This window comes from Fusarium proliferatum (genome assembly GCF_900067095.1).
Source record: "Fusarium proliferatum ET1 genome assembly, contig: FPRO_scaffold015, whole genome shotgun sequence".
Classification (NCBI taxonomy): Eukaryota; Fungi; Ascomycota; class Sordariomycetes; order Hypocreales; family Nectriaceae; genus Fusarium; species Fusarium proliferatum.
In genome coordinates this window covers 205,542-223,932 of record NW_022194804.1, presented here as the reverse complement: position 1 = coordinate 223,932, position 18,391 = coordinate 205,542, and the positions used below count along the sequence as shown (strand labels likewise).

The following is an 18,391-nucleotide window of genomic DNA, read 5'->3' as shown; positions in this document are numbered from 1 at the left end:
TCTACGGAGTATATGCAGGAACATGTGATGCCCCCCAGCGACACCAACTCAAAGCTGCATGACCTCCCATAAATGCTTCAAACGACCTCCAGAAGTTCCAGAGCAATTACCATAAGTTCCCTCGCTCTTATCAACAGACCTACCAGATTAAAGTTAGCGCATGGAAGATCGGACTAGCTGATCGAATGAGCGTCTAGATGCTGGACTTGGCGCTCAGGGGAACTGCAGGGATTAGCGTTGCAATCGCGCGGGTTCAGTATCAAATGGGGGACGTTAGCCCGTGGGACTCTTATCCAAGTGCCGCGACTCCGCTGCCTGATCCGTAATTTTAATCTGCTCTACGGTTATGTATGTCGATTGATAGAGCAGGTAGACGATGGGACCTTTTTGTCCGTGGGTTTAGGGGTTTCCTATCGCGGTTAGGAGAGATGGCGACATTCAAGGCGCGGGATTTCTCCGCTGATGGCGGAATTTATAGTCAATTGCGGTAGATAGAGTTATGAAGCCGTCGCAGTAGTAAAGACCATCAAAGGTAATCGTGACGATAGACTTCGGCTTGTTGGAGATCACTTTATTCTCGGGCTTTTGCGGCGTATCAAATGAATATCTCCGAGCAGGATCCTTACTCGTGTAAACTGTAATTGCTGAAATAGACTTTCGTCTTACCCTGTAAGAACTCTACTTGACGGAGATATGAACCAAACATGTAACCTAGTGACTCGTAAACCCCTTAGGTCGAAAGTCTCAAGGTTTCATCGGTTCGTTGTTGGGTGTCTTTATTGCTATATTGGAAGTGGTGGGTAATAAGAACACTGTGCAATAATAGTGAGGCAATGAGGTGATTTCTGAGATATCTACTCATCATGTCCATACCCTGTATCCGTAACTTCCGCGAACAAACTCTATGAAGCTTGGATGAGCTTTTCTAGCAGTGACGCCACGCCCAACACCTTTTCCTCTTCATACCTCCTCCCAATGATCTGTACTCCAATATCAAGCCCTTGCATCGCTTCAGGATCGTAGAGTCCCCTTATCCACTCATCAATCGTATTGCGCGGCGCATAATCATGTAGATAACTCTGGCGTGCTTCGTCAGCCGCAGCGACATGTATACTAGACGATGTTGGATCTCCCGGGCTACCAAATTTTGCAAATGGGAACGACATGGCTGTGTAGTCGAGAAAGTTCCATATCTTGGAGTAGCCAGTCCATCTGCTCGACCTGTGCGGCACAGCTGTATGAGGCGATACAGGGCTGATTATAACGTCGACGCATTCTCCATCTTCTAGACCAGCAGTTGTAGTCCATTTCGTATTGTAAGCCTCCTGTGCTGCCGTCTTTCGGCGGTTGAGTTGCCAGTATTCATACACCGATATCGGTTTGGAAGAGTTGACAAGGGCCTCGACATGGGCAATCATCGGCTCACCTGCAACAGCGACTTCGGTCTTGATATCCTCTCCACCGTCTGCACGGTAGAACTGGTCCTGGATCTCTATGCAGCTTGAGTGGTCTGCTGTACTCCACGGAATAACTTTGTGCCCTGCCTTTTCGAAGATTGCCACTGCGCGGCGGACGGCTTCTTGGATTTCTGGATGAGGTCGCACGACTCCATCGTCAAGGATAATGCCGATGGTGAGTTTTCGCTTCTGCACGCCCTCAAAATCGGCCTGTCGCCATGGAATCGGGACGACGCCCGGATCAAGCTTCCATGGTTCTGCTAGCAGACATTGCTTGGTCAAAGTGATGAGGTTCGGGAGCGATGGACTCATGGGACCAATTGATGAAGGAACATGAGACTGTCCCTCATGAGAGTTTGCTGCACCGGAGTATGAGAACCGACCAGACGAAGGCTTTAGCCCAAAAAGACCGCATAGGTGACTTGGAACGCGAATTGAGCCTCCAATGTCAGTTGCCCAGCCCCCAAGTGATCCAGACATTCGCATCAGAGTAGCCTCTCCACCTGACGAGCCACCTGGTGAAAGCTCGGGTCTACCAGGATATGTAGTCAGTCCCCAAAGAGGGCTTTCAGTCTCACCATACATGATGCTCTGGGGGATAACTGTCTTCGTTATGATGACTGCACCTAGCTTCTCCAGAATGCTCACCATCACGGCGTTGTCGCTGGCGGGCTTGAATGAGCGGCCGACATAGCCTAGCGTAGTATCGACGCCAACGACGTTGAACTGGTCTTTCACCGAGACCGGAATGCCATGAAGAGGACCAATGAGTTTTTGGTGTTTCTGGAAGTACTCATCGAGGCTTTTCGCGCGTTCAAGTGCACTGCCGAACAAAGGTTCGCTGAGACAGTTTGTCTAAAGCATATCAGTCGTATTCATCGATGGGCATACTTTATGCGAACCTCATTGTGTGAAGCTATGGCCCTGCCAAGGAGTTAACAATTGGCATCTAGCCTATAGTGGAGTGAGAGATTTACCTGCGGATCGTAACAGAGACTAGTTCCTCTGCTGTCATCTTCCCCGTCCTCAATTGTTCGAGAAGGGAGGAAATATCGGCATGTTCTGGGACAATGCTTTCATCGCCAACGGCGGAGAGCTGAGCCTCGCAGTTTTGGATGGCACCATCACGATCCTCCCTTTTCTGCTTCACGGTAGTCTCCCAATACATAATGCTCAATAGTTACCCTGTGATTGTAGAACAAATTTGGATATTTTATAAGAATTGAGAATCTAAAATGCCTCGTTCAAAGGAGAATCTTCACGGAGCTAGTGGTTCTAGAACCGGCAGTTGATAGCTTTTCGTGATACAGATAAGACCATCGCTCCGAGCTCGGCACTGATCCCCGAAAACGCCCCGCAATTCAAACCCGACGTCCAAGCTATTTCGCATTTCGCGTTTGAAATGAGGGAAACCAACACAAAAGAGATATCTACATAGTCATAACAGACCTGAAGCGAACGTTTCCACTCTCCATCTTCTCAAAGGCCTCTCGGTGCTGAGTCGCAAAGTCAAACTTCTCAATGATACACTTGATGCCATGCGTATGCGCAAATGCGATAGCATCCTCCGAATCCTGCTGATGTCCCGTGTTCCATCCATGCACACTGAGATTCTTCATGATCATGTGAACCGTATTAAACTCAACCGGTCCAAGAGGTGAGAGGACGACCAGCTTACCAAGAGCCGCAAGGGCCCCTGTGAGAGGACTGACTGCCTCTGCATTCGGGGCCGTTGACAGGATCATGTTAGCCCCTCCAAGCTTCTGCAGCGCCTCGCAGAGATCTTCTTTGCTGGAGTCGATGTAATGATGGGCGCCCAACTTCATCGCAAAGTCCTTTTTCTCGCTCCCAGCGCTCATGGCAACGACGGTGTATCCCATCTTGGAGGCGTACTGAAGCGCCAGATGACCCAGTCCGCCTAGACCTTGGACAGCTACCAGACCACCTTGGAGGACCCCGATCCTACGAATGGCATTGAAGACGGTCACTCCAGCGCAGAGGAGAGGGGCGACTTCCGCAGGGTCTGCGTCGGAGGGGATTCGGACGGCAGCTTCGGCGTGAAGAAGGACGTATTCGGCGTAGCCACCATCCATGGTCACGCCGTTGATAGCACCGTTGTCACAAAGTTGGAATGATCCAGTTTGACAGGAACGGCATGTGCCATCGTGGCCTTGTCATAACGTCATCAGCCAACCACCATAATAAATTTTTAAAAGTGCAGGGACTTACCGCCATGCCAGGCACCACCAACACGCTCGCCCACCTTGAAATTGGCCACGCCATCACCGACAGCAACGACATCTCCAACGAGTTCATGACCCGGTACACGAGGAAATAAATCTCCAAAGCGACCTTGTTGCACCCAGGAATCAGAGTGACAGATGCCGCATGCGAGAACTTTGGCCAAGATGAAGCCTGGGCCAGGCTGTTGAAGTTCGACTTCTTTGAGGGTCAGCTTTGAGCCACTCTCATCGAAAGATGTAGCTTTATAGGTCTTGGGGAGGGACATGTTGTCAGAGGGGTTCGAAGTTTTAGATGGTGTGCTGAGAGAGTCAGGTAATTGTTGTTGTGATTTGATGAGACATTGATGGCTGTGATCGTGCACTCTTATATACACCATTCTGTCCCTGTCGCTTGATTTATCAGCTCGGAAGTATTTTATAATTAAACTGAGCCTCTTAGCCAAAAACGTCGTTACTGGGTACGCCGTCGTGTCGGTGCAAGTGAAGTCGTGTTGCTGTCAGCTTTGAGAACCGAGGTCGAGAACCGAGCACCGAACAACGCCAACTTGCTTACAAATTACTAAAATATTATATCGAAGAGGTTAGGAATTGACCGCGATTCTATCATAATAACATTTATAGACTCTAACAGGTTGATTAAATTCGGATTGATGGTATTTACAGCATGCCAGACTGCTCGTCGATCCCGCGCTCCTCCATAAGCCAGTCAAAATTATCCAACGCACTAAAGTACGAAAAATGATCCCAACTACCCGCAAAGTCGATTCCACCAAGCTCGGCTACCGGTTGGGTGAGAGTTGGGTTATTCAGAATATGATCAAGGACCTTCTTAATAACACCTCGCACATTATGAGCAACCGAACAGTGTGTTTGCGATGGACAGGAAGTCTTGAGATATCCCAACAGAAGACTGAGTTGTTGAATGATTGATGATCGAGAATATGTCTCGCCAGCAGTGATGCTATCATGCGCTGGCATTATCACTGGGGTGGGTTCGATGAGTTCCATGCACAGGACGGCTCCGGCGAGGGTCGCGTATCCCATGATCTGGACGGCGTTAGACCAGGATTGCCGGCTTCATTTCAGCTGGAGGTGAAATGTTGTTGACTTACTATCCATCGGCATTTGCCTTGTAAAGCAGCCCAGATGTGTTTCTGGGCCCAGAAATTCAGCGTCAAAACCACCATCTCGAAACTGGTTCTGAGAAGCTCGTTTCTTGGATGACCGTGCTTGGCTAACAACCGTTGGATAAGGAACATGTTGAGTAAATGGTCTAGTCTTATCAGTAGCTTTGGATAACCGATCTCAAGGTCTATTTCGCTTATCTCCTCTGCTGTTGGGTTCCAGATCAGATGTTGAGGAAGCTGCCCATAAAGATCCAGTTGTTTAGTTTTGAGTTGCCTATCCGTAAGTGAATGGTTAGATACAGAAGCATCTGATCATAGGGCCTCACTTACATGACTTCTGTAATGCCGTAAGCTCCATCCTGAGCGAGCACAACTTCGAGGATCTCGTCTCTGGCAAGCGCGATCATCATGCGAACACGCAAAAGCGAGCTCGAGTAGATACGACCATCTGTGTTCCATCCGTCCTGATCAAGGAGTTGAGACCTCCTCTGAAAGTTTTCTTTGTCCGAGAGCAAGGCTGACTCTTCTAGGTCAAGTGGTGACTTGATAGAGCAGAATCTCCTCGTAAGAAGAGGCGGTCGTCCAACAAAGGTGGCCAGGAATTTATCGACCACGAAGACCTGACATCCGATACGCCTGCGGATCTCGGTAGGTACCGATGACATATGCGGTGATGACTTGGCCCGATTATCGTGGAGTCCAGAGAACGTCAACATCGCAACTGTCTCTGCATGAAACTTCCAGTACGGCAAGCCTACACTAGTTAGAGCCAGCTATACACAAAGAGATGTCTGTGATACTCACTGGTCTCACCGTGCATCCATGCATGAAGAACAGATCGCTTGTACATCAGAAACAACATCAGAGTACCCGAACTCCCGCCCATGTTTGCAAGAGTTATGCATGAAGCACAGTACTCAGTGCACCGGCGAATTATCCTCTTCGACTCTTCATTCGAAGTAGCTGTCAGCTCGCTCAAAGCTGTGTATAGGAAGATAACACCAACAGTCTCCCAGCGTAGATTCTCTCCCGAGAAGCTTTGAATCCATGCAGCCGGGTCATCTTGGTCCTCCCTGAGCGTTTTTCGTGTGTTGATACATATTCTACTCCCCATTTCGCGCAGCTTGGTTGTGTTTGCTCTGTCACTAAGATGAGACCCGAATGTCTCCCAGGTGCTGATTAGGAGTCTATCACCAATACTAGCCAGCCAGTCCTCATCAAGGCTAGCTTCAGGTTTCGATCTATACATGGGCGGCTTTTCGGGTAAGGTTTGGAGTACTCTGACAGCAAGTTGACTTGCTCCTTGGTCCATATCCACAATACTCTGTATCTCGGCCACCGATGGTGGAGCTGAGATAGTTGGTGAAGAAGGTATGTCAACGACTGCCAGTGCCGGTCCTTGTGCGGCCAAACTTGCCTCAGTCTCTTGGTACGCCGCCGGAAAGCTTGTGGGCCCGAAGAAGCCCTGTGGTGCTCTCGCGGCAGGTGAACTCCATAACCCATCATCAGGCCCAAAATTCCGGGTCTGGGTTGGAGGGACTGCGGCCTCGGAGTTCAAGGCCGATGCTTCGGAGACTTGTCGCTGAGAAGGTCTCGCTCGAAAGGGGTCCGCTGATTGTTCAGGCGATGCATAGTAACACGCAGATGCACCGTTCGGCCGTTTTCTGCACCGGCGACAGATTGGATAGCCGTGGTCGCACGCCACTTTTCGGCGCCGACAGGGCTCGCATGCTTGCTTCTTGCCGTTACGCCGAGTAACGAGTGGACTAGACATTACGGTCTGGATTTAGCTCATGCGTCGATTGGATTCAACTTTGAGCGCCGAGTCTGGGATTTCACAAGTGTTGTTTGGGCCAGAAATGAAGCTGTCAGCAGATGGTGCTGACAGCCAAGGCCGAGCTCCGAGGACCGACACGCACTGAGAACAACCAGCCAGGAAATTTTGCCTAGGGCTTATTCCACTCTCAGCCAGAAGCCTGTGCATTAGAAATGGATAGAAAACCACCGTGCCGCATTATTACATACTTGTGCTTTTTAAGGTCGACGCGAAAACTGCGACCGACTTTTGGAACTCACGATTTCTCACCCAGGATTTGAGGCATGCAGATATACAACGGAGGGTCCGAAGCATGACTGCACTAGATAAAACACCGACTCATATTGGAAGTCAAATAATACATTAGCTATCCACCAAGCCTCATAAGGGTATCCCGTTCAATCTCTTCCCCATCTTCTGATGCAGCCATTCCTGTTGTTTTCTATTCCCAACCCTAGTTCGTCCGAGACAAGCCCTAGCAGTCCTTTACATCTTGTTATCCAATAAAACAGTGTATAGTATAACTTGCACATTATGCCCAAACCCAGATTTTCCATCTGTAAGCCTCGAAGCTTTAATGCTGCATTTCCAGAATGCAGTCAAATGTAGTAGCGGGTAGGGTATTCTTTGATGGTGACGTGATCGGTGTCCAGATCGTATCACTTATAATCGCGAGAATGAGGAAATCACATGTATCCGCCTGTGATATGCGTCAGCCAGCCTTTGACGCGTTTTGAGACTGGTGACGCGTCGTCTTCGCCGTCATCCTCGGCAGGTCGCTTTTTGGACTCATGCGTCGGCATTTCCTGAGTCTGCGCCTCCTCGGCTGGTGTCTCTTCTACTGGCATCTCTCGACTTGGCTTCTGGTGTTCTTTTGCCAAGGTGCTCATGTCGCTGGCCGATGCGCTCTCGCCTTGGTCGGGCGCATGGTCGAAATCGTAAATGGGCTCGTCTGACAGTTCCGAGGATACGTCAGAGCTAAGCTCGATTATCGGCACGTGATCCTGCCTATCGCGCAGCTGATATCTGCTGCCCTCATTCGTGAGGACTTTTTGCGGTTCACGAGCTGGTGATTGCTGCCGCGGTACAGAAAGCCGAGGTAATTCTGGTTCCTCTGATTCTTCTTGTGGTGAGTAAGGTAATGATTTCTGTTGTGATTTTGGTTTGGGTTTTGGAAGTAAGCCCGCAAGGGTATGTCGTCTGATTTCTTTGGTGGTCTCCCGCAAATGAGCGGCCAATTCACTGTGCGGATCAAGATGCCAGAGAGTGCGCTCGATAGTAGCGCGCAGCATGTGAAGATTCCCCTCCTCGTGAGCGGCGCGCTCAGCGGCGGTGAGCTTGGCCATGGCAGCTTGGGCTTCTCTTCTGGTGGAGGGTCGGTAGAGTGAGCTCATGAAGTGAGGGGAACGGGTGGGGACACGTGTTTAGAGCGATTCAGGCGATGCCATGGGTGGGTATTTTGATTTATCTCATGCAATCTCGATTTCTGTCCTGAGTGCAGATATGAGGTATTGTCTGCTTGTCATGTCTTTTGAGGCTGGCGTGAATAGGGTTGGACACGAATGGTCGGGAATATTAAGAGGTTGGTTTTATTTTTCAAGTGTCTCCACTCGGGACGGGGTCTTTTATTTATTATGCATGGTGAGCTGTCAATGCTACTGGAGCCTGAAAAACCGCGTGGTAGCATCCGGTGGGCCCCTGTTGATAGCGATAAGCCAATCAGCCTGGCGATGACGACAACAGATGACTCATCCCTGATTTGCGCTATGACGTCTATGGTTTAGGTTGACCACTCAAGGCACGATAACTCAGTGTTTCAGGTCTCCACTAAACTGTTTTTAGACCATCCAAGTCAGCCTCAGGGTAGCTTCGTCTCTTTACCCAGCATCTGCCAGCTTTCAAGGAGCTAAACAAGTGTTTTATATGTAACTGATAGTATTAAATATCTCTGGAAGATTTAAACTATTCTCCGGCCAGTTTGCTGCTAAGATATTAGTCTAATAAAGTCACCAAAAGCGAATTGGTGGCATGTAGCCTGCTTTGAGCTTATCATGGCAGGTTGGAAATACTTCACGCTGTGACTTTTCACACATCATGTTACACTGAGCACGACGTCACCGTCACATTCAAACTATGAGCTTCTCAAATGTACACGGAGATGATTCTTGTAAATTATTTATGGTGTAGAGGGGTATGTCAGTCCAGATAGGTATTTAATTGTTCAGAGCTATCACTAGTCTAAGGTTATTACTCCTACATCAGTCCCTGTTGCTTGCTTTATCGCATAAGACACTAAATCCAACGTATCTTTGGGAACAAACAGCTCATCCGTAGTACCAATAACCTTATCGAAATGAGCCAAATAATCTTCCGGACCCGTCGCGCGAGAATGCCCAGGCACCGTAGCCAACGTCGTTCTTGCGGCTCTCCCACCACCAACACTAAACAGCTCTCCAGATACCGGACACTCCGCGCTGCACAACGCCACCACAAAATCCGCCACGAGATGCGTGTGGAAATACTCTCTCGTAATCCTCTTGATAACAGGCGACAAGTCCGACATGCGGGATGCTGCTGAGGGGAGAACGCCGTTGATCTTGATGCCATGCTTAGGACTCATGCGCCCAAGATCGCGGGTCAAGCCAAAAGTTGCGCCTTTGCTTGACACATAACCACCATCACCACCTGCTCCCATACCGATGAGACTGTCAGAAGAAGTATTGACTATTCTTCCATACCCTTGCTTCTCCATAGTAGGATACACTGCACCAATGAGCATAACAGTACCCAGTGCAGCAATCTCCCACGTCCGGCGGAAGGATTGGACGTTCACATTGTTGTGTGAGCTGGCTTCACCTGCTGTGCCTGCATTGTTGACGAGGATGTGAATAGTTCCATACGCCGCTAGCGTATCCCCCACAAGCTCTTGAACCTCACTCTGAACAGAGATATCATGGCCATCTGCGATGGCCTCTCCACCCTTTGCTTTGATCTCATCAACGACGGTTTGCGCACGGGATATAGTGCCACGCTGGCCACTGAGAGACCCCCCATAGTCATTGACGACTACTTTTGCGCCATACGACGCGAGCAGAAGAGCATACTCCCTGCCGAGGCCGCCTCCTGCACCCTGCGAAGAGTATCGTCAGTGCCATGATGGGTACAATCAGACGGAAAAAACCTACAGTCACGATGGCAACGCGGCCTTGAAGAGACGTCAATTTCCTTTGGGACATGGTCAAGTGTAATTTGCTGTTGGGAAAGGTCGGAAATTAATTGAACGGTAGGTGACAACCATGCTCGCTGGACTTGTTCTATAGTCAAGATTTCCCCGCACTCCGGGGCCGATTGTTTAGTGGCCGATAGCGCGCTGTTGAGTCAACGCCCGCTAAATCTCGGGTTTAGGGGACCTCGGTGGGCTTGAGTCAGTAAGCGAGTCAGTGGACTAAATCGCCAAGTGAAACCCCATTTGGCCAAGGACGAGTTGAGTGGTCTCGATAGATACGCCACTTAGCGATGTGAGAAATCTGGGGAATAGATGAACTAACCATAATCACTTCTCGGAGCGTTAAGAGTGTTGCAAGTGAAGCATTTGCGACAACATGACCGACTACAACACAATGTTCGAAGATACCAGATTGACAGCTTATCTGATCCTACTAAAGTGTAAGTCGAACTCGAAACATACCAGAAGAAGGGAAATAGACACTGACAGTTGTTGCTCAGATTATGTGATTCCTAGGACTAGACTACGAGCCCTTATATCGCGGATTCTTGGGAAGCAAGAACCGACACTTCAGCATATGCTCGCCAATGCCACGATCCGATGGTGAGAATCAGTGGCCTCCCGTATGTTTCAGTGCTGAAATTGCGTCTAGGTTGTCATCTAAGCTATCAATACACCAATTTAGAGCTCTCAGCTCTGGCCAGTGTAATGCGATTGCTCTGCTGCAGAACTGCCCGACTCTCCTCGAAGAGAAAGCCACGGCCGAAACGGTACCCATTCTGTAAATACTTGATCGCTTCCATATTCTGACGAGAACAGATCGTGGGAGACGGCTATCGGGGGCATTACCTGGCCAAATATCCTAATCCGACACACATCATATTCTATGTGTACGGAGGCGGCTTTGTCAGCGGCTCGCCAGGATCTGTGATGCCGTATCTGCTGCAATTGAGCGTTGAGCTCCAGGCCCGGGGGCTCAAAACTGACATGTTTGTCGCAGAGTACGACCTCGCTCCAGAGTATCCCTATCCAGGTGCTCTGAGGCAAGTAGTCTCAGCCTATCGATACATCGCCAGCCGGAATTTACCCATCATTCTGGCTGGCGACTCGGCTGGGGGCAATCTCTGCCTTGGGCTACTTCGACATCTGATCAAACCTCATCCAAGTATTCTGCCAATCGTACAAACGCAGGGAGAGACCGGAAGTATCGCGGCAACTTGCCTGAACAGTCCGTGGGTCAATCTGCAAAACAATGGGGAATCATATCGGCAGAATGCGAACCAGGATTGTCTCGATAAGGGCGCTCTCGACCGTTGGCGGAAGGCATACCTAGATGGTAAGCCCTTGGATGAATATGTGAGCCCCGTCGATTGCTTGAATGGTTGGAAAGAGATTCTGCCCAAGAGCACGCTCTTTATAGCTGGTGACCTGGAGCTTTTTGTCGCCGATATACAAAAGCTGGCTCAGAGCGTCCTTAAATTAAGTCTTCCCACTGTACGCCTTCGGTGACTTTGAAACTGACCACTATAATAGAGCGGCTATGATAACCTAGAAATGCATGTTGAGCCTAAGAAGGGGCATGTCTGGAGTCTGGTTGACTTTGGCAGTACACAACCTGGGCTACCGGCAGCTCGTGGTGGACAAGAGGAAGATAACGTGTATTCTGGTATTCACTTACAGGCTGACTGGATCGCCGACAAATGTCGAGTCTGAGTAGGGGAGGGCGGATCTATATTTTGTATATGTTTTGGAATCATCTTTTGTTTGAAAGGATCTGTGAAAAAAGTGAAACGAATCAAGTATTGGCGCTGATGATTTATCCATTACGCGTGAAACACTTGGGCTTCTGTCCACAGACGGTCAAATGAGTTATGAACTGTTTTTCCTAAGATCAATGAACTGGTCGGCTCGTGACTCGAGGAAACTGCGAAGCCTGCTCAACGAATACTTGTTAACATGTGTTGCATCACACTTGGTGTATGTCGAAGTTCTTGAAGATGCCTCTATTAGAGATAACTCAGAGTTCTGTAGGCATAAAGGCAACAAGTTGTTTAACGGGATGATGTTCAAGATAACTACTCGTTGTTCAAGTCAAGCTAATTACAAAGTACCAGTATAGGAAGCACCCAAGGTAGCTAGAGACCAGAACCTATCAACCAGAACCAGAACCATCCTAGGCGGTCTTATTATCAGACCCCGCCGCCTCTCCCAGATGAGTCTTGTGAAACTGACGCGGCTTGACCTTGGCAGCATAAAGATCATCGAGCTCTGCAGTAGTTCGGTTCTTGGTCTCAGGGAGCCAAACCCAACATCCAGCAAATCCGATGAGAGTGGTTGCACCGAAAATGAAGCCAACCTTGCCACCGAGGTTACCGGCATCTGGGTTGAACATATATGGGAACACGAAACCAATCAGCCATTGAACGATGCAGAGGACGATGTTGGAAAGGCCTTGGGTTCGTGAGCGAAGACGCCAGGTTGGGATCTCTGCCACGACAGTCCATGCAACTGTACCCAAGGTGATTTGGTAAACGAAGCCCTGTCGAAATAAAATTAGCACAGATATGGTTGAGAGGGGGATTGTTGACTTACCCAGACGAACATGAAAGCTATGGTGACGAGGTTCGTAGACCGACTACCAGGCAAAGAAGCTCCACCGACGATGAACAACGTGATTGCACAGATAAATTGTCCCCAAACGATAAGAGGCCGGCGACCAACGACAGTCAACAAGGGCCAAGAAAGGATGTTGGCGACAAACATGCTGCAGTTGTTCAACATGCTCAACAAGAAGGACATTTGTGCACCGAAGCCAGCCAACTGGTAGTAATACGACTGATACCCGAGAACAAAGATGATGCCGCTGAGGTACTGGCATCCGTAGATAAACATACTGATGAGCGTGCGTTGTCTATCAGGCTTTTGAAAGCACGATGCGTAGGAGACAGATAACGTCTCAGAGCGGTAGTCCTGCTCATGCTGAATAGTCTGCTCAATAACAGCAAGGATGGCCTTCTTATCGATGTCCTTCGAGTCGCCGTGGAGACGATCGAGGGACTTGACGGCAGCGTCTCGGCGCCCAGCACGAACCAACCAGACAGGTGATTCGGGGCAGAGCCAAATTGTAGGAAGAACGATACCCGGAATGATCCATTGACACACAAAAGGGACGATATAAGAGTCGCGGTCGTTTCGGGGACCAAGTTTATACATGATTCCGGTGAAAAGCAGAGTACCGCAGAACTGGATAAAGTTGGTCATGGCTGTGAGCCAACCTCGCAGTTTCAGGGGAGCAACTTCTGAAGCGTACAGAGGGCCGATGATGAGCCATGCACCGATGGAGAGACCATTGATGGCCTTTCCGACTGTCAAAATGGGAAGGGAGCCATCGCGAGTCGAGTGGTATTGAAGGCCGACTCCAACGATAGAAATGGTACAGAAGACCATGTTGGTGTATCGTCGACCGATTTTATCAGCCAGCCACCCAGTAATGGCAGCTCCAAGGACAGCTGCCAGCTGGGACACACCGCCGTAAAGGCTCTGCCAAGTAGCAGGGATAATGTAAATCGTCGTGTCGCCTTGGGCAAGTGTAGTACCATAGTCCTCCCTTTAAGCCAGTCAGTATAAGCACCCGTGTGAGCCGAGACGTAAGAGTACTTACCGAAACTTGGGGATCGCGAGGAGATTACCCGCAATGATACCGTCTATACCGTAGCCGAAAACAACAAGCTGGACGTACAAGATCCAGAGAGTACTTCGCCAGAAGACACGAACGCTCTGGGCGAAGCTGAGGGTCTTCTCGTAGGCGATTTGGTTGGCAGCGGCTTCAGCATGGTCCTCTGCCTGCTGCATCTCAAGGTGTTCAGCAGTAGTCATTGCTGTAGCCTCCTTCTTAGTATCCATGACAAACTTTCCGACGAAAAGAGGTAATGAGTAGAAGAGAGATCTTGATTCCTGTAAAGAAAACAAGGTTCTGTTGACGGAAAGAGAAACTCGAGAATCCTCGTCATTGACAAGGGGTTTTGTAGTTGAACACGAAACGCCACAATAATGAAACTGTGCGTTCTAGACAGCGTAGTGGTGCAGTGCTACTGGTCAATGGGCCTGGCTGGTTACCAAAGATCGAGGAGCTACCAGATCAACCCCATGGGGAAGCGGTCCTGGGCCACTTCTCTACAGGCCACGCACGATAGGGAACAGTTTCCCCGCGTGGAGATGTTGACTCGACTCGAGAGTCAGCTTTGCGGGGTTGGGGCTGCTAACCGCACTAGCTCCAGAGTCATGAGGCTAGCTTTGTCTGGGGTATGGAGTCAAGATTGGCGGTTGTCAACGCGGGGTCAGTTACCGAAGATCTGGATTTGTCAATCGTCTGATTGTTTTATGCCATGACCCTGTGCTTTATTTCTTTGCTGTTTCGTCGCTATCTGAGCTGATTTGTCTCTTCATACTCATCCTTGTCGACTCACTCAACCATCAAGATGACAGTCTCAAACGGGAACAGCTACGCAACAACCTTCGACAACCGGGTCGGTGGTACGCCCATTGCTCGTGACAATGACGGTCCTTACCAGGTATCTGAGCATATCTTATGCGCTCCAAGAAAGTTCCGAGTTGGATGTATAGGAGCTGGAGCTTCTGGGATTATGATGTGCTACAAGAAGGAGAAGGAATTTGGAGATGACATTGACCTGGTAGTTTATGAAAGTGAGTGAAACATGGTCCCTAAGGAATATCCTGCATAGTCTAATCTCCAATTTCTCCAGGGTACCCCAAGCCCGGTGGTGTCTGGTACGCCAACAGGTACCCCGGTTGCCGCTGCGACGTTCCTTCGCCCGCCTATCAATACCCCTTTCACCCAAAAGCAGATTGGTCCAAGTACTATTCCCCGGCGGCCGAAATCCAATCGTATTACGAGTCGTTTGCCAGAGAGAAGGGTTATGTGGATAACTACATCAAGCTATCTCATCGCGTCGACAAAGCGACTTGGGATGAGCCCAACGGACAGTGGATTCTGACTGTAACGGAGACTACTGATGGCCAAGAGCGAACCTTCGAGGACCGAGTCGACTTTTTGATCGCCAACATTGGCATATTGAATACCTGGAAGTGGCCGGACATTCCCAACCGCAAAGCCTTCCGTGGACACATCACCCATTCAGCGGACTACGATACCAATCTTGATTTACAAGGCAAGACTGTGATCGTCATTGGATCTGGTGCCTCTGCCATACAAATTGTGCCAGCCATCAGGTCGACAGCAAAGAAAGTTATCTCATTCTATCGCACACCGCAGTGGATTGGACCCGGTTTACCCATGGAAGGCTACACGGACTCGGAGGGACGAAACTTTGTCTGTGAGTTGAAGAGACCTCGCTTGCAGGCTGATCTAACATGGTTCTAGATACCGATGAGCAAAAGAAGCAATTCGCTGAAGACCCAAAGGCGTACTTGGAGCATCGGAAAGAAATGGAGACAAAGATCAATGCGAGTTTCCGAAATAACATCGCCGACCACCCGAACCAGAAGATGGCTCGCGAGGTAAGTACACATACTGAACTCCTTGAAAAGACTGCCAGGCTCTGACATTATCTGCAGTTTGTGGCTAAAAGAATGGCCAAGATTCTCAAGAACGACGAGAGATTGACCCAGCGCCTGATCCCAACCTTTCCCATGGGATGCCGTCGCCTCGGCCCAGCTGAAGGCTTCCTCGAGTCGTTCCACGAAGATAACGTTGAACTAGCCGAAGGCGAAATCGAGTCTTTCACCGAAAACGGTCTACGTGTTGCCGACGGAACGGAGTATCAAGCAGACGTCATCATTTGCGCGACGGGCTTCAACGTCAGCTTCAAGCCACATTTCCCTGTCATCGGCCGCGATGATGTGTCGCTTGGTGAGGCTTGGAAGGATGACCCAGCGGCGTACCTTGCACTTGCTGCGAGTGGCTTTCCCAACTTTATGTGTAAGTTAACTCAGTACACGGACGACTCCAGGTGCTAACTGGCATGTAGTGGGTTCGCTTGGACCAAACTGTCCTGCGGGTCATGGATCGTTCATTACGGTCCTTGAAGCAGCGCAGAACTACATCTGCAAGGTCATCAGGAAGATCCAAACAGAGAACATCCTCACATTGGATGTCAAGCCTGAGGTTGTTGACGAGTACAACGAACATGTGCATGAGTGGCTGAAACGAACGTAAGTAACCCTCCATAACCGCCAGATCGCGTCGATTCGCTAATGCCTATGTTACAGTGTCTGGGCTGCTGGCTGTCGTTCGTGGTACAACCAAGGTCGGCCCAATGGCAAGATCACGGCGCAGTACCCAGGATCTCTCGTTCACTGGCGGTTAATGCTTGAGAACCCTCGCTACGAGCACTACAACATTCAGTACAGAAGCCGTAATAGGTTCGAGTTTATGGGTAATGGCTTTACGTTGCCGGAGGTAAATGGTGGAGATGTGGCATGGTATCTGGATCCAGAACACATATCAAAGCCTCTCTTCTCAGAATAATTATAGATAGTCATGTCAAACATGTTAAAACTATTGTACCTAGGTAGTGTTGTCCTTCCATTGAGGGTACTGATGAAAAAACTCCTTATCCAACTTCCAATTGTTCAAATCCAATATCTTGGACACGAGTTGCTGAGGATCATGTACTAAGTCAGATTCAGACGTTGAGATTTCGACCGTGAGATATTTCCCAATATCGGTAGAAACGTCATACACACGATCGGGATCTGACATGGACATCTGAACGAGACCTTCTCGTATCGCGGGCCTGTCAACTGTCAGTGCGGAGCCTAGCGTGTAGAAAGTCGTGCTTACCATGCTATGAGATCAGCTGCCATTGGGTGATGCACGACGAGCTGCAAGGGCGTAGGCCGAAGCCAAGGCGGTAAACTATGGTAGGCATCTTCACTACGAACAATTTGCCACTGCTATACGTTAGCGACAGTCATTGGCCAGTGGACGGGGATGCATACCCTTAATAGTAGATACAGAACCCAATATGTCGCAAGATACTCTGACGTCCGACGCGTTTTACGTACTGGCTCCAAATAGACCTTCAGATCAGTCGATAGCGAGTTTTGTTTATTATCAACGAGAAAGTCGATCAGCACTGGCGGCCCGATCGACTCTGGGTTCTGGCTAGCACGCTGTATCATCTCATGTAACAGCACGTCTTTGGAAGCCGACGAAAACATCAGCATGGGCATGTTTGAGCGGAAGGCGGGGAGGTTATGCTTCATGCAAGCATCGAATAACTCTGTGAAGCCATCGAGAGGATCGGGGGTACGTTGCCTTTCCTGGTGGTGTGATGAACCGTCCTCGACTTCTGGGAAATGATCTATGTCGTCGGCTTCTCGGAGGAGGTGACTTGGGCTTGTTATCCATCTCATGGTCATTGCGGAGTCAGATTCATGCGCTCGAGGGGTCTGTATCTGGGATGAATCTATCGTAGAGAAGTGGTCTGAGTCTTTATTTCGGACTGTGAATGATTGGGAGTGAGTCAGTTCGGTTGTGGCTCTGTCGCTTTCATCCGAATGATCCATGTTGGCCAGCGGAAAGCCATCTCCCAGAATCGCATCCATCTCATTGCCATCTGTGTTAAGTAAGTGGGAGCCATCATGAAGATCCACTGTGTCGCAGTCGATCAGGTCGTCCGGTAGATCGTGTCTCGATGTTGTGTCGTGAAGCATAAGTCCATCCAGATCTGAGAGTCCGGTGGATTGCAAATGATTGTCCACGACTACTGGTGCTGGTCGCACGGCCGGACGCACTTGGGTGGTGTCGTTGAAGCTCGAAGACTTCACTGCAAATGCCTGTGCGGAAGCATCCCTCTCATTATTGCTATCGTAGCTGGGCGTCGGACTGCCATCAGAACAGACCACTGGCACATTGAGTATCGAGTTTGATCGTAGATCCCGTTGGCGTTGCAGTATATTCTCCATCTCGTCCCAGAGACCACGCATTTGTTGGAGCTGCCGACTCAATTCGTTAGCCACCTCACTTCAGGCAGATAAACTGAACGAGAGAAGACCAACCTCATCTTGTAATTGCAGGTTCTGTGCAGCCAGTTGAGATGACTCAGATTTACCAGCTGATTTGAGAAGAGATATCTGAGCCTCGAGTCCTTCGATGTACTGCTTCTGCCGTTTCCGATGCTGTCGTTGCGCATTCCTGTCCGTTTGGCGCTTCTTTGCCCGCCGCGTTTCAGCGTCAGCAGTCATATTGATGGCCTCGTTTACGTCAAGCGACAGCATCGATCGTAGTAGCTGAGTGGCAGGGTACAAAGTGTACACGCTTTCAATGTGATATAGATCGGGGCTATTGTCTAGGACTGTCAAATGAAGGCAATGGATGTGATGGAAACGAGAGAAAGATTATTTGCCATCGGACCCCTTCCCCCTCCTTGTGCTTCAGAGCGTGTGCCCCAAATTAGTTAGACTAACGGGGTCCTTGTAAGCCCCGGAATCGATCTCGACCCCGCAGATCCCCAGCTTTCAGGCGAGCTAGCTCTGTA

At 49.7% G+C, this 18,391-nt stretch overlaps 9 protein-coding genes across 9 annotated transcripts; 2 read left to right on the top strand and 7 right to left on the bottom strand.

The window, feature by feature from the left end:
* Nucleotides 1-902: 902 nt before the first annotated feature.
* Nucleotides 903-2,625, bottom strand: FPRO_12351 (uncharacterized protein; the record flags this gene model as incomplete). The annotated part of the gene is made up of 3 exons (XM_031224139.1): nt 903-2,312; nt 2,360-2,381; nt 2,435-2,625. 3 exons carry the CDS (start codon nt 2,623-2,625, stop codon nt 903-905), a joined length of 1,623 nt encoding a protein of 540 aa, XP_031089427.1.
* Nucleotides 2,626-2,887: 262 nt separating this feature from the next.
* Nucleotides 2,888-3,966, bottom strand: FPRO_12350 (uncharacterized protein; the record flags this gene model as incomplete). Its single annotated transcript, XM_031224138.1, has 2 exons — nt 2,888-3,627; nt 3,687-3,966. The coding sequence occupies 2 exons, from the start codon at nt 3,964-3,966 to the stop codon at nt 2,888-2,890; spliced, it is 1,020 nt and encodes a 339-aa protein (XP_031089426.1).
* A 391-nt stretch (nt 3,967-4,357) lies between these two features.
* FPRO_12349 (uncharacterized protein) lies at nt 4,358-6,601 on the bottom strand (the record flags this gene model as incomplete). Its single annotated transcript, XM_031224136.1, has 4 exons — nt 4,358-4,747; nt 4,813-5,101; nt 5,158-5,581; nt 5,632-6,601. 4 exons carry the CDS (start codon nt 6,599-6,601, stop codon nt 4,358-4,360), a joined length of 2,073 nt encoding a protein of 690 aa, XP_031089425.1.
* A 728-nt stretch (nt 6,602-7,329) lies between these two features.
* Nucleotides 7,330-7,989, bottom strand: FPRO_12348 (uncharacterized protein; the record flags this gene model as incomplete). The annotated part of the gene is made up of 1 exon (XM_031224135.1): nt 7,330-7,989. One exon carries the CDS (start codon nt 7,987-7,989, stop codon nt 7,330-7,332), a length of 660 nt encoding a protein of 219 aa, XP_031089424.1.
* An 887-nt stretch (nt 7,990-8,876) lies between these two features.
* Nucleotides 8,877-9,879, bottom strand: FPRO_12347 (FOX-2 multifunctional beta-oxidation protein; the record flags this gene model as incomplete). Its single annotated transcript, XM_031224134.1, has 2 exons — nt 8,877-9,773; nt 9,829-9,879. 2 exons carry the CDS (start codon nt 9,877-9,879, stop codon nt 8,877-8,879), a joined length of 948 nt encoding a protein of 315 aa, XP_031089423.1.
* Nucleotides 9,880-10,245: 366 nt separating this feature from the next.
* FPRO_12346 (uncharacterized protein) lies at nt 10,246-11,582 on the top strand (the record flags this gene model as incomplete). Its single annotated transcript, XM_031224133.1, has 5 exons — nt 10,246-10,309; nt 10,370-10,472; nt 10,522-10,639; nt 10,689-11,363; nt 11,403-11,582. The coding sequence occupies 5 exons, from the start codon at nt 10,246-10,248 to the stop codon at nt 11,580-11,582; spliced, it is 1,140 nt and encodes a 379-aa protein (XP_031089422.1).
* A 460-nt stretch (nt 11,583-12,042) lies between these two features.
* FPRO_12345 (uncharacterized protein) lies at nt 12,043-13,772 on the bottom strand (the record flags this gene model as incomplete). The annotated part of the gene is made up of 3 exons (XM_031224132.1): nt 12,043-12,408; nt 12,462-13,476; nt 13,531-13,772. The coding sequence occupies 3 exons, from the start codon at nt 13,770-13,772 to the stop codon at nt 12,043-12,045; spliced, it is 1,623 nt and encodes a 540-aa protein (XP_031089421.1).
* A 575-nt stretch (nt 13,773-14,347) lies between these two features.
* On the top strand, nt 14,348-16,377 carry FPRO_12344 (uncharacterized protein; the record flags this gene model as incomplete). Its single annotated transcript, XM_031224131.1, has 6 exons — nt 14,348-14,573; nt 14,633-15,223; nt 15,271-15,407; nt 15,465-15,828; nt 15,878-16,061; nt 16,119-16,377. The coding sequence occupies 6 exons, from the start codon at nt 14,348-14,350 to the stop codon at nt 16,375-16,377; spliced, it is 1,761 nt and encodes a 586-aa protein (XP_031089420.1).
* A 39-nt stretch (nt 16,378-16,416) lies between these two features.
* On the bottom strand, nt 16,417-18,098 carry FPRO_12343 (uncharacterized protein; the record flags this gene model as incomplete). Its single annotated transcript, XM_031224130.1, has 4 exons — nt 16,417-16,645; nt 16,693-16,802; nt 16,851-17,849; nt 17,913-18,098. 4 exons carry the CDS (start codon nt 18,096-18,098, stop codon nt 16,417-16,419), a joined length of 1,524 nt encoding a protein of 507 aa, XP_031089419.1.
* Nucleotides 18,099-18,391: the final 293 nt, after the last annotated feature.